The sequence below is a fragment of the Podarcis liolepis genome (assembly GCF_965112155.1).
Source record: "Podarcis liolepis genome assembly, chromosome: 3".
Lineage (NCBI taxonomy): Eukaryota > Metazoa > Chordata > Lepidosauria > Squamata > Lacertidae > Podarcis > Podarcis liolepis.
The window spans coordinates 84,118,538-84,131,512 of NC_139557.1; the positions used below are offsets into that span (position 1 = coordinate 84,118,538).

Here is a 12,975-nt window from a genome sequence, read left to right on the forward strand (position 1 = left end):
TTCCTGATATTGACTGTTTACCTGTCTTGAAGCTGTTGCATAGATTTCCAGCGAGAGAGTCCCTTTGAGTTATACTAGGCTGTATACCTGAGGCTCCATCCATTATTGTCATTCAGGTCTTACTTTTGTAGAAATGTTATACCCCATAGCTGCCCTTGGCTCCCTTCAGAGAAGAAAAGTGGGTTATAAATTTGGCATAATAAATAAATGGTTGCAAGCAAACATTTGCGGGTAGAATTATGCATGCAACCTTTCATTTCTGAAATTCCATTCCAGGTTCTTGCTAGAATTGCCAATGCTACAAGACCTACAATTCATTTGTGTGAAATTGTGAACGAAGCTCAGCTGGAAAGGCTACTGTTGCTTCTGGTTGGGACAGACTTTAACAGAGGTGATATCTCTTGGGGAGGAGCATGGGCTCAGTATTCTCTGACGTGTATGCTGCAAGACATCCTAGCAGGTTTGTTGAAACTCCAGATACTTATCAAGCAGAATGATAGTAGTGCATACAGTGGGGAGGATGGAAGATGTAATAGCCAACATAGTAACATGGGGTGAATATGAGCCACAACTTTATTGACTAGTTGACTTCCAGCAGTTTGGCAGGACCCTCATGTGGTAGCATCCAGCTGCCTCAGTAAATGGCAACTAGCCTGTCTGGTGTAGAAAACAGTGGGAGGGGAGCAGATAGTGACAGACAATGCTGAGGCCCAAAGATGGTTTGGAGAAGGGTGGTCTGTGTCTCCAGCTGTGAGATATTCTAGGCCTTCCACCCTCCACATCAGCATTTAGAAATAAGATTTCTGCTTGACCACGTGGTCTGATCTTGTTGGGGCTGTCTTGTGTAGACAGAATTATTGAGGTATGTATGTTTTCTTGCAAGTTTTCTGGATAGGTTAGATTGGGCATAAAAGCAAATGCAACTTGTATAGTCAGTTTTGAGTGCTATTGTGCTCTCTGATCTATGTTGAAATGATAACCTTCTTAGTTCAGAACATGGAATTGAGTAATGCTAGTATTCAAGCAATATGCACCAGTTTGTTTTTCTTTGACCACTTCAGTAAATTAATTGTGTTCTGGCATATTCAGGAGAATTGTTGGCTCCTATAGCTGCTGAAGCCATGGAGGAAGCTGCAATGGGAGAAGAGGCAGGCGCTTCAGCTGCAGACTCGGATGATGCTCTTCAGCAGTCTGCAGTTCAGTTAGTAGAAACTATTGATGAGCCTTTGACACATGACATCACAGGTAAATATATACTTTGCAGAGGGGTAATGAGCCTTTTGCAAGCTGTTGCTACAGTTTTGCCATCTAACCAATAGATTTACCACCATTTCAGAAGCAGTTTAAAAAATCAGAATTTTAAAAAGGGTAACAAATAACTAAACTGGTTCTGTCAATAATAGTCCAGTGGTACCTCACTAGACGAATGCCTCGCAAGACGAAAGAGTTTTCCGTTTTTTGAGTCGTTCCGCAAGACGAATTTCCCTATGGGCTTGCTTCGCAAGACGAAACGTCTTGCGAGTTCTTGCGAGTTTGTTTCCTTTTTCTTAAAGCCGCTAAGCTGTTAATAGCCGCTAATAGCCGTGCTTCGCAAGACGAAAAAACCGCAAGACGAAGAGACTCACGGAACAGATTAATTTCGTCTTGCGAGGCACCACTGTGTTTGTGTGTGTGTTTTTAATTAAAACAGTGTTTGCAGTGATTCAAATAAAGATGAAAAGCATTGGCTTAGATCTTATAAATAAACTTAAGGAGGTTCCTGGAAGTAAAGTTTTCTGACCCACATGCATCCCCAGAAAGCCTCTCCAGAGTGTCATGTGACTCTTCTAGACTGTATGAGAATAGGTGCAGAGGGTGGTAGACTCGCCCAAAATCAGCCAGGGCAATTCTCTCTTTCCCCCATCAGCCTCCTGTGTCTCTTCTCATATTGTTCAAGAAGACATTCCAATGTCCCAAGCGGGACATCATTACCTGTAACTTAAATTAACAAAGTTATTCATTGTGAAACAGATGTTTTACAGATGCCTAACACTCTGTGTATTGGAATATTGCTATGTTTTAAACAGCAGGTCCAAAAAATGCCCTTTTACTAGTCTGGTTCCAGTGTTAGAAACTGAGGTATGAAAGCTAGGAGCTAAATGGCACCTTAAACCTAGGTTATGGGCGCAGCAACAGAATGTCTAGGCATGCTTTTTTTTATAACAAGAATAACAAAGCTAAAAATGAATGAACTGCAGCTAAAATATTATGTTCATTTTTCACATGGTCTAGTCCTTCCCCTGCCCACTCCCCTAATATTCTTAACTACACTACACTACACACACACACACACACACACAGGGTCTCTTCTCCAGTCTTCAGAAAGTAGCTGGAAGTGGGGAGGCAGAAAAAGGTCTTCCTTTCCTTCCACTCTGCTGTTTTAAACTGAAATCTTAAGCACAGTACTGCACCCAGAGCTCAGAAACTGCTCGCACTAATGAAATTCCCTGTCGCAAAATGCGCCTAGAACAATGGGAGTTTCAAACACTGTTTGGTTCTTTAATATAGTCTTAAATATTTGATAACTTGATCCTGCCCATGGCAGCTGTGGTGGTACACCAGATCTCTAGAGTAAATAACAAGCTCAGAGTTTATGCCCCTTGATGAAACAAAGGTTGCGGGGGGCGGGGTTGGTGCACTAGCTATAGTGACAGAGGATGCGTAGAAAACCAGAGCCTGTTAAACCTTCTAGAAATCATTCATGTGAGTTCTGGGCTAGGTAGACTGGTTGACCCTTAAGTTACACAGCCTTTTGCCAGTTTTGTCTGTTATGAACCTTTACAGAGCATGGTGGTATTAAGCTCTTTGAATCACCTAAAGGTACTCCACCTCTGTCATCTTTGGAAAAAGATAAAGACATTGATCTTGAGTTACTACAAGACCTGATGGAAGTCGATATTGATCCTTTAGATATTGACTTAGAGAAAGATCCCCTTGCAGCGAAAGTCTTCAAGGTATGGCGTGCATGAGTTTTCAAAAAAGCTTATATCTTTAACACAGTGCAACTTTTCCCAAAGTTATCTCCTTAGTCTTTTATGTGTGATACAGAATGAACTGTCAGAGAAAGAGAAAGTTTCAAGATGCTGGTGAATTTTTATTAAATGCCTATGGTGTTTCTGCCAAAAGGCTGTCTTTCGGAGTTTCATCTACTTTCAGAGATACCTGGAAAATACCTCCTTCAATGCTCAAAGGCATTGGGCTTTTTAATAAAAATTCATCAGCATTTGGAAACATAGCCTCTCATCATGATGTATTTGGGTGCTTTCTTTTTCTTCTCTTTCTGTACTGTGGCTTAATTTGAAAACACTTTAGAGGATACTCCTGTCATTTGCTTCTCTGCAGTGCCTAGCAAAACATGTTGCTATTCCAATTTATTATAACTTCTAAAGTACCATTTATAATCCTACTTCAAAATGTAGCAGTAGAAAAAGTAGGTTTTTTAAATAGAAATAATCTGAATAATAAATTTGTATCTCATTTTATTTTATAAAGCCTATAAGCAGCACGTGGTATGATTACTGGGGTGCTGACTACGGTACATATAATTACAACCCTTACATTGGAGGTGTTGGAATCTCTGTGGCAAAACCACCAGTTACAACAGAGAAGAATGGGTCACAAACTGTGAGCGTATCAGTCTCTCAAGGTAAGCAATAGCCATAATCTTACCTTGTGTACTTTTTGGCTTGTTGGAGGAGCTGTTGTTGCTTTTGCTAATGTGACAGTCACAATATGATTATTTAGATATTTGAATTATGCAATGTTCTATGCCAGACTGTTGAGATATAATTAAAAGTATACAAATGCATGTTTCCAAAGAGCTATATTTGGCATACCTGTGACACAGTGAAAACTGGAAGGTTCCCCAGTTCCCAGAAGCCCTGTGGATTATTGAGGAAAGGGGGTGGTTCGGGAAAGTCCAGTGTCCTGCTGGACAAATGGAGCTAGACATGTGGCTCTCTGTATTGTGGCTACAGTGTAAAAACCCAGTTGTGTTCAGTAAAAAGGCCCATTCAGTTGGTATTTGTTCCAAAAATTATTGAACTAAATCTTGCTCCTGAAAATAACAGTTGTAGGTTGAGGACAGACACCTAACTTTGTTGACCTAAGTCTCTGGATTTACTTAAAACCTGCTTTTACTTATCTGCATTATGTGTCCTACTTTTTTCATACACCATAGTTCATACACCAAACCCCATATCTAGCAACAGAAACAGTCAGTACCATAGGCCTAAGCATTTTATGATGATCTGTTAACATTTGATAAAATTTTACTATTTAAATGTGTAATAGGTCACAAATTTGTAATTTAAATGCTGACATTATGCTGCTTTCCAAAGCTTTAGATGCGCGCTTAGAGGTTGGACTTGAACAACAAGCAGAACTGATGCTGAAAATGATGTCTACTCTGGAAGCTGATTCCATTCTGCAGGCATTAACCAACACATCTCCTACATGTAAATTTGCACAGTTAAAAATAAACATCTCTGAACGTTGCGGTAATCTTTTCTCGTTAACCAACATCCTAAAAGCTCAGTTATCTGGTAGCTAGCTAGAATGCAAAGCACTTTAACTACCCTTACTAGCTGAGGACGCATGCACAACATATCTTTAGGCACCAGGGGAGAAAACTCCTCTATAACCAGGCCTGTGCCCTTTAACTATCTGTGATTTTTCAGAAGTGAGTGGGATTAATTATCTGATTAATTTGTAGAGGTTTTTTAGTCATATGGAAATAAGCAGTTGCATACACACCCTCACACCCTCACACCTTAAAGAGGGCAAAGACCAAAATAGCTATTTGCATGAACTGTACTTGTGAAAGCTGCTTTTGCTTGATTTTTTTTTTATTCTGCCTTCCATTGCAGCCAATGTGCCACAGCCAGGCCATTTCTAAGAATCATCTGACCCTTAGTAGTTGGTCAGGGGGCTGTGGCAGTGAGGCCAGGGTGGGAAAGCCCTATTGTGCAAGTAGCCTTCTGTTTCCACAGCTGTTGTGTAACCCAAAGTATCTTCATGTGCTGTCCTTTTAAAGATCTTATTACTGTATTCAGTTTGTATTCTGGGGAATTGTTCTGCATATTGTGAAAGAGTAAATTAATTATTTGGTGACAAAGATAAAGATGCAGTTTCTCTTTTTCATTTAAAAATAACTTACCTTGGTGCGTGTGTTTTCTTTCAGTAACTCAGTCTCCGAGTGGAACAGATGATTCATTGTTACAGGGGCTGCATGCATCAAATCAGAACAACCAGTTTATTATCCAGCTGTCCTCCATACCAATGTTAAGTGCATGCTTCAACAAACTGTTCTCTATGCTACAAGTCCATCATGTTCAGGTATGTAATTGTTTGTAGAGAGTTTTTCTTTGTTGGCTTCTGAGAATGATATACATGCATTAACGGGTGCAATACCTTTAGTAAGTTAATTCTTCTCTGCTGGTGTTAGGGCGGTATGTCTGATCACATGTTGGTTTAACTTACACACACAAAAATTGCCTCAGGTGTATTTCCAGATCCTTATAGCTAGGTGGTCTTGCTCTTTGGTACACCTTTTTATAGCTGTACTGTTCCATCTTAGAGCAAGCAATATAGTGCAGAGCTGGCAGGTTTCCTGTTGGGCGAAGAATTGATCCAGAGCTTAGTTTCCACTGTTGTGCTGTTATATTACAGGCATGTAAAAATAATTTTTGAACAATAACTGTTGCACTTTGAGGTCACAATATTAGAAAAACCTTAGAGAAGCTAAGCTTTATCATTTTGGACAGTGTGCTTATGCCTGCAGTGGCAAACTATAAAAGCAATTTGTGTTTCTAAAATACGTGTGCTGTGTCTGCAGATCCTGAGGCAATTTCGGATAGACTCTTTAGCTTAATAGTGCAATGCAGCTTGTTCAACTGGTGTTTGTATAGGTTTGCCTACAACATCGGAAGAGTGAAACTTGCTAATGCTGGATTTTTTATTATTTAAAAAACAATACTAAGTTTCCAGAAACTGAACTGGTTGTTATAGTTACTGTTACATCAATGAGATGGCTCTTCTTTCTTTGCCTTTTGCCAACCATATGCTTGTTGGCTTACTTAAGATCAAAATGACACAGAATGCAGTAAATACATCCTACAATAGTAGGAGTGTGTTACAAAAGAACACAGGAGACAAATTAATGTTGGACTTCTTGAGTTACCCATTTATTGCACATCCCTGACTTCCGAGTTCCATAACCTTTTCCTAAATATGTTTGGAAAATGACAACTGATTATCCATTATCCTCTAGCTCGAATCCCTTCTACAGTTATGGCTCACATTAAGCCTGAATTCAGGGTCCACTGGGACTAAAGACAACTGCACTGATGTTTTCTTGTATAATGCCAACCGGACACCTGTCATTCCCTTAAATCAAGGTAAGCAGCATCAGTGTGTGTGTGTATTTCTTCATAGTGTAAGACAGCATTTTTACACTATTGGTGTAGTGCTGTACTTGTGAAGGTCTGCAGCAGCTTCTCACCCCTTGGGGCCCTCTTGTCTTCTAGGCAAGGTGCCAAAAAAATCATGGCAACATAATCTTCGCCTTAATTTATTCTGCAAAGAAATGGCAAAGTTGAGGCTAGGCAGCTCTCTGCTGTGGATGAGTTCTGCAGTTAATTTTTGTTCTTGGGTGCTGGTGAACCTGTGAAATTTCTTATCTGGCCTTGCTCACATCAGTTTAATCTCCTACCCATGTGCTTATTACTCAGATTGGTTGTTCAGTGCATTCTCCAGCTTGAGAGATCCAGATATTTGCCAGCTTTTGCCTTTCTAAAAAGTGATATTTTCATTCTCCTCTCCCCCCATAACTGAAGTTTCCAGTAATTAAAAAAAAACCCTTCCACTATTCTTTTGTGATATGTTGTTTTGAACTGTGTATTTGTTACAGCATCAGTAACTAGCTTCCTGACTGTCCTGGCATGGTATCCTAATACCTTACTGAGAACATGGTGCCTTGTACTCCATAGTCTAACCCTCATGACGAACATGCAATTCAACTGTAAGTTCCTCTGGAATGTTGCACTTCTAAAGCCTATGTTAAAAATATAATTTTGATTTATTTTTTAAAAATACTAAATCTTTAAATTGGTTTGATTTAGTTTGAATGTAAGTGATAGACATGCCAGCACATCTGTTCTAAGTCAATAAAAACTTAACAAGGAGGCTCTTATCTAGCATTATCAGTCCATTATGTAGCAGTATAAGTAATAGCAAATTTAAAATAAAAGCCTTCATGGGGTATCATGGGGTGTTTGAGTTAGATATTTAAATACTTAAGGAACCATGTTTTATATTGTGAAAAACTTGGTGGTTTTTTCCCTTGTGCAAAGAAGATACAGGGATCGTAACATACTTGCTGTTTAAGTGGATGGAGAGGTGCATTTGCGCAGAGATCTTCACTGAGTTACCCATTTAACTCATTTTCTCTGGGTAGCAGATATCAGCCTCGGAAGCTCATTGCAAGCCTGAAAATGGCCACTTAAGTTCCGTAACGGAATTTCTAGTTTCCTACTTAATTGCATTTGTTGTTCCTCCTGGGACCAGCTTGGCTATAAGTAGCAACAGAGCTGCAGCTTCATCTCCTTTGCTGATGGACCTTTCTTTGGCTCTGAAAGTTGTAGAGGTTGTCTTGCAGGCAGGATCTGTGCCCAAGAGTGAACAGGGAAGTGATATGGGTCCAGTAGCTTCTTGACAAGAGTCTTTGACTGCATGTGTGAGAGCCACTGCCTTCACCAGAACAGCCAAAAGTACACAGTCTTAATATTCTTCTAAATGTAGAAGAACGCAATTCATAGTATCACCCCTTGGCATTTAAGAAACTGCCAGATAGTACCTTGGGCTCAAAAATAGGGAAGTACAAATTAATTTAGGTTAATTGGAAATTTATTAACTGGGGGCCTCTGCTCCTGTTTGCTTTGGTTGCCAATCCACTCACCCCTTGCCAACGCTGCCAACCTTTGTACCATGGCCAGCCCCCCCCCCGCTCCCTTCAGCTCCCACCCCCTCACTGCTTCCTTTAACCCACCCTAATTCTTCCATTGCAGCTTACCAACCAAAACCGCCACCCCATTGCCAATCTCCATCCCCTCACAGTTTGCTCAAACCTCCCCACCCCCCACAGCCACCCCCAATCCGAAGATCCTCCTGTCATTGCTGCCACTGGTGATGAGGAGGGGAATGAAGATGTGGAAGTATTTCTGCCCTTCACTGCTCTTGCGCCACGGCCGGAAGAAAGTGTGCATTTTTAAATGCACTTTTCCTTCTGTAAGTAAGGGGCAGACAAAGGGGAGACTGGAAGGGCATGGGAAGGCGTGTCTTGGCCACTTGCCTGCCCCCTTCCTCCGTTGCCTACTCCCTTGCACCCTGTCTCCCAAACCAACCAGCAACAGAGGGAGAACAGAAAGGTTTGCAAAGCCACACTGTGCTGATTTACCCACCTGCCTGCCGCTGGTTACCTCCTTCTTGCTCCCACTTGGCTGCCTGAGGCATCTGCCTGTAGTTCTGTAGTCACCCTGCAGCTCATAGCGGCAGCCATGCAAACTGCAGCCCTGCAGCATTTTTCCTTACAAAAATAGAGTATGAAAGAGAAATGAAATGAAAATTTATTATTCAAAAGCTCAAAATAAAGGATGAAACAGGAAAGGTTGGAACACTCACAGGCTCAGCAACATGAGTTAGAACGACAACAAAATCTAAACAGTTTTTGGGTAAACATTTCCACAGAAACTTTGACTAAACCTTTGCCTGGTGCTATAAGACGATACAGAGCACGGCCTTTTCTGTACTGGATGAAACAGTGTAGCTATTTGGGAATTTTACTTTTTAAAAACTTTGTCTTACAGCTGGTCCCAGCAGTGCCATTACATCTCAGGAAAGTACTGCCCAACTGTTGGTGTCAGATTCCAACCTCATTCATGTTTTAGTGAAGTTTCTTTCGGGAACCAACCCTCATGGAACAAATCAACATAGTCCACAGGTATTATTTTTATTTGCTGTAAACAAATGTTGGTGGCATTCAGCTCACCTAAGGATGGTGAAAAGCTTGTGTGTGAAATAACACTGAATGACTGAAGACTGATTGCTTCCTGTCAGCATTCTCTACTTGTCTGTTTCTTAATCATAATGACTACGTACCAGCTTTGTCAATACTATAAAACTATTTACTGCCTTCCACCATGTACATGTGAATCTTAAGAAGGAGTTAGCATGTGCAGGGTTCCAGCTCTCAAGGACTGCCTATGAACATTTGGCAGGCTCCCCCCTCCTCCCTTCAGGCCTTTTCTCGAAGACACAGTGGGAAAGGATTTCTCATGTGCTCCACTATCTCATCACACGTTATTAGTCATGTGGAGCATAGAGTGCATGTTCCACTGAAAGTGGGATAGCATTGTCACCAGCCTCAGTTCTGATTGAGCTTGTAAGACTCTTTATCTAGCCATCTATAATGACAAGGGCTTGGGAACTGTTTCAGAAAATGCCATTCTTCAGAACATAATCAAAATACCTTTTTAAATCTTTCCCTCCCCCTAGGTTGGTCCAACAGCTACTCAAGCTATGCAAGAATTTCTTACTCGTTTACAAGTGCACCTTTCTTCAACATGCCCTCAGATGTTCAGTGAATTTTTATTAAAATTAATACATATTCTTTCAACGGAGAGGTAAACTTTTGATTATTATAAATACTTTTATTTAAGGTTCAAAGTTGGGTTAAAATTAAAGGTGTGAAGGTCTGGGGTGGATTGGATTCCCCACCCCCCACTCTGTTGTTGCAATTTTTCCAGGTCCCCCCCCCAAACACACATTTTCCCCAGGTTTTTTTCCAAGCCTTCGCATCGCTAGTTGAAATCTAAATTTATGAAAAGAAACAAGATAATTTTTTACTGTCAGATTTTCAGCATTTCACAGAATTGTAGAGGTGGAAGGGACTATGCTCTTTCTTTTTACTTATTATTACAATAATATCACACCTTGCCTCCAGTGAGGTCAACCTTTTGAGGTAGGTTAGGTTGAAAGATGGTGACACGGCTTCAAGATTACCCAGAAAGCTTCATGGCTAGTTAGGATTTGGACCCTGGTCTCTCAGTACCTAATCCAACACTCTCAACCACTATTACTGACCCTAGAAGGAGAGAGCAGCATGAACTGCATGTGATCAGTTCCTCCTCCACATGCAGCTGCTGGGTGACCTTGGGCCAGTCACACTTCTCTGAAGTCTCTCAGCCCCACTCACCTCACAGAGTGTTTGTTGTGGGGGAGGAAGGGAAAGGAGAATGTTAGCCGCTTTGAGACTCCTTTGGGTAGTGATAAAGCGGGATATCAAATCCAAACTCTTCTCTTCTTCTTCTTCTTCTTCTGATCAGGAGTTGCACTTACTATTTTTATCTATGTAAAAATGTATACCCTACCTTCTAATCTCTAGAAAGATTCTGAAGTAATAAAAAAATACAACCATAGGAACTGGAAAAGCAAACAGGAAGAACGGGCAACCACTTGTTACATGCACAATTTCAATGTGCGTAAATTGTTGGTTTTCATGAGCGAAAATAATCCTAATTTGAATTTCCTTCCCTTCTAGGGGTGCTTTCCAGGCTGGCCAGGGGCCTCTGGATGCACAAGTGAAGCTTCTGGAATTTACACTTGAGCAGAATTTTGAAGTTGTCTCAGTGAGCACCATTTCTGCTGTTATTGAATCCATCACATTTCTTGTGCACCATTACATTACGTGTGCTGACAAAGTTATGTCTCGCAGTGGGTCCGACAGTTCAGTGGGTGCTAGAGCATGTTTTGGAGGGCTTTTTGCTAATATCATCCGGCCAGGGGATGCCAAAGCAGTCTGTGGAGAGATGACGAGGGATCAGCTCATGTTCGATTTGCTCAAGCTGGTCAACATCCTAGTGCAGCTGCCACTTTCAAGCAACAGAGAATATAGCGCTCGGGCTCAAATGGCCAGCAGCACTACGGACAGCGTTTCCGATGAAGAAAAGGTTTCAGGTGGAAAAGATAGCAATGGAAACAGTGGCAGTACTCAAGGCTCAACAGCATATGTGGCTGACCTAGTCTTAGCTAACCAGCAGATTATGAGCCAGATTCTTTCTGCTCTGGGCCAGTGTAACAGCAGTGCTATGGCAATGATAATTGGTAGGTATTTTAATAGTGAATGTACTTATTTTTATATCTGGCTTGTTTGCTAAAAAGCTTAAAGCAGTTGTCTACACTCAGTTCTTAGACAGTTTCCCATGCTAGCATATTATAGGACCAGATCCTGCTTATATTTGTAGAGCCTAGTGGCTCTGGGCTTTTAATTTAAAGGCTTTAATTTGATTTGTTTGATTTAATTTGCAATATTTTAACACAGCACGGAGTGGCCTATATTAAAATTATTGTATCCTAAATCAGTATCTGGTACATGAGCACTCACGTGAGTACTTGGGCCCTTAAATCCCAGTGTTAAACTCGCCTCATCAATTTCTCAGTGCATCATCCTTCTGTCAGTAGCTTAATTTTTCTGAATTATAATTAGTCTCCTAATTTGGGGGGGGGTGTAAACCCCAAATATATTTCTAGATAAGGCCAAATAACCCCTTTCTTGCTTTCAAATACACCCAAAGTCTCAACAGAATTACATGATTTGTTAATATTATGCTGTCAGAGGGTTATTTATATGATATGCACTTCTTGGGCAATAGATTTTACAGTATATATTCTATTTGCAATAGTTTAAAGGGCACCCAAGATTAAGTGGGGACAAAGCTTATCTTCAATGTTTAGCAAGGGTTGTTTTAGTCCCTCAAGCTGATAGGAATCTATTTAATTGCTCCTAGGTGCAAGTGGTTTACATCTTACAAAACACGAGAATTTTCACGGTGGATTGGATGCCATTTCGGTTGGAGATGGATTGTTTACCATACTAACAACACTCAGTAAAAAAGCCACTACTGTGCAGGTGATGCTTCAGCCAATTCTTACCTACATGGCCTGTGGGTATATGGGGAGACAAGTAAGTGTTTCAAATATTACTTTGTAATTGCGTTGAATGGGCCTGATCCGGTCCCTGCCTAAGGCATTTGGAAACTCTGTATATACAATTGTACAATATCATATGCAACTTAAGAGTGTCATTGCACATGCTCTGAGTGTCAAAAGTTCCAGGTTCAATACCCAACACCTCTAGGTTGGGCTGGGAGAGAATCAGTCTATAATCCTGGAGAGCTGCTTCCAGTCATTGTAGACAATACTGAGTTAGATGGACCAATGGCCTGAGTGTCTTTTGCCTTTCCTATGCAAGGTTGTTGACAACTGAATCTAGGCTCCTGAGTGTGCTGCTTGTGGAGCCCTTCCCTCCTGTGGCATACAGTGTGTGTTCTTGTGCAGCAAGCTGTGTCAAGACCAGCCGTGTTGCCAACTGATAATTCTCCTTCCATGTCCTGAAGATCACTAGATTGAGGCGAATTTAGATGGAGACAAATGTGTCTTCTTCATAACTTTTGTGTGGGCTCAGGATGCTGCTACCAGAACAGCTTTGAACATGCTGCAGAATGTAGTTTCAAATGGCTACAAAGTGAGCAAATGCAATCCTTGGATGTGTGAGTAGTAGTTCTAGTAGAGATAGGGAAGCACTGATAATCCTTTAAGCAAGCTCTGGTGAAATGGGATAGTATATATTTTTTGGTTTTCCTCTACATGTTTGTTGACTTAATTATTTTACACTGTGCTGCATGAAGCCATTTCAATCTCTGTGGAAGGACTTCCCTATCTAATCTTAATGCCCCAGAGGAAGCAGAAGGAGACCCACAACTAATAGCAGTTTATTAGTAGTGTGGTGCTGCACTGTAAAAAGTGTTTTTGGATGATTCGTTGGATCTCTACTGCTCATGTGCATGACTGAGCATCATACTGAGAGTGCAAAGGAATTTT

The 12,975-nt window shown here is 41.0% G+C and overlaps 1 protein-coding gene across 17 annotated transcripts in view; it reads left to right on the forward strand.

Annotated features, from left to right (window-relative positions):
• BIRC6 (baculoviral IAP repeat containing 6) overlaps nt 1–12,975 on the forward strand; it is a 141,332-nt gene that overhangs the window by 58,424 nt on the left and 69,933 nt on the right. For 9 of the 17 annotated variants that reach the window (XM_083497035.1, XM_083497026.1, XM_083497027.1 and 6 more), the window contains 12 exons: nt 277–460; nt 1,090–1,245; nt 2,860–2,993; nt 3,532–3,685; nt 4,380–4,496; nt 5,222–5,376; nt 6,311–6,437; nt 6,950–7,060; nt 8,904–9,037; nt 9,592–9,719; nt 10,637–11,199; nt 11,883–12,058. In XM_083497035.1, the coding sequence (XP_083353161.1) occupies nt 277–460; nt 1,090–1,245; nt 2,860–2,993; nt 3,532–3,685; nt 4,380–4,496; nt 5,222–5,376; nt 6,311–6,437; nt 6,950–7,060; nt 8,904–9,037; nt 9,592–9,719; nt 10,637–11,199; nt 11,883–12,058 (2,139 nt within the window). Of the gene's footprint in view, nt 1–276; nt 461–1,089; nt 1,246–2,823; nt 2,994–3,531; nt 3,686–4,379; nt 4,497–5,221; nt 5,377–6,310; nt 6,438–6,949; nt 7,061–8,903; nt 9,038–9,591; nt 9,720–10,636; nt 11,200–11,882; nt 12,059–12,975 lie in introns of all 17 variants that reach the window. The other 8 variants (XM_083497033.1, XM_083497024.1, XM_083497039.1 and 5 more) reach the window with 1 other exon arrangement.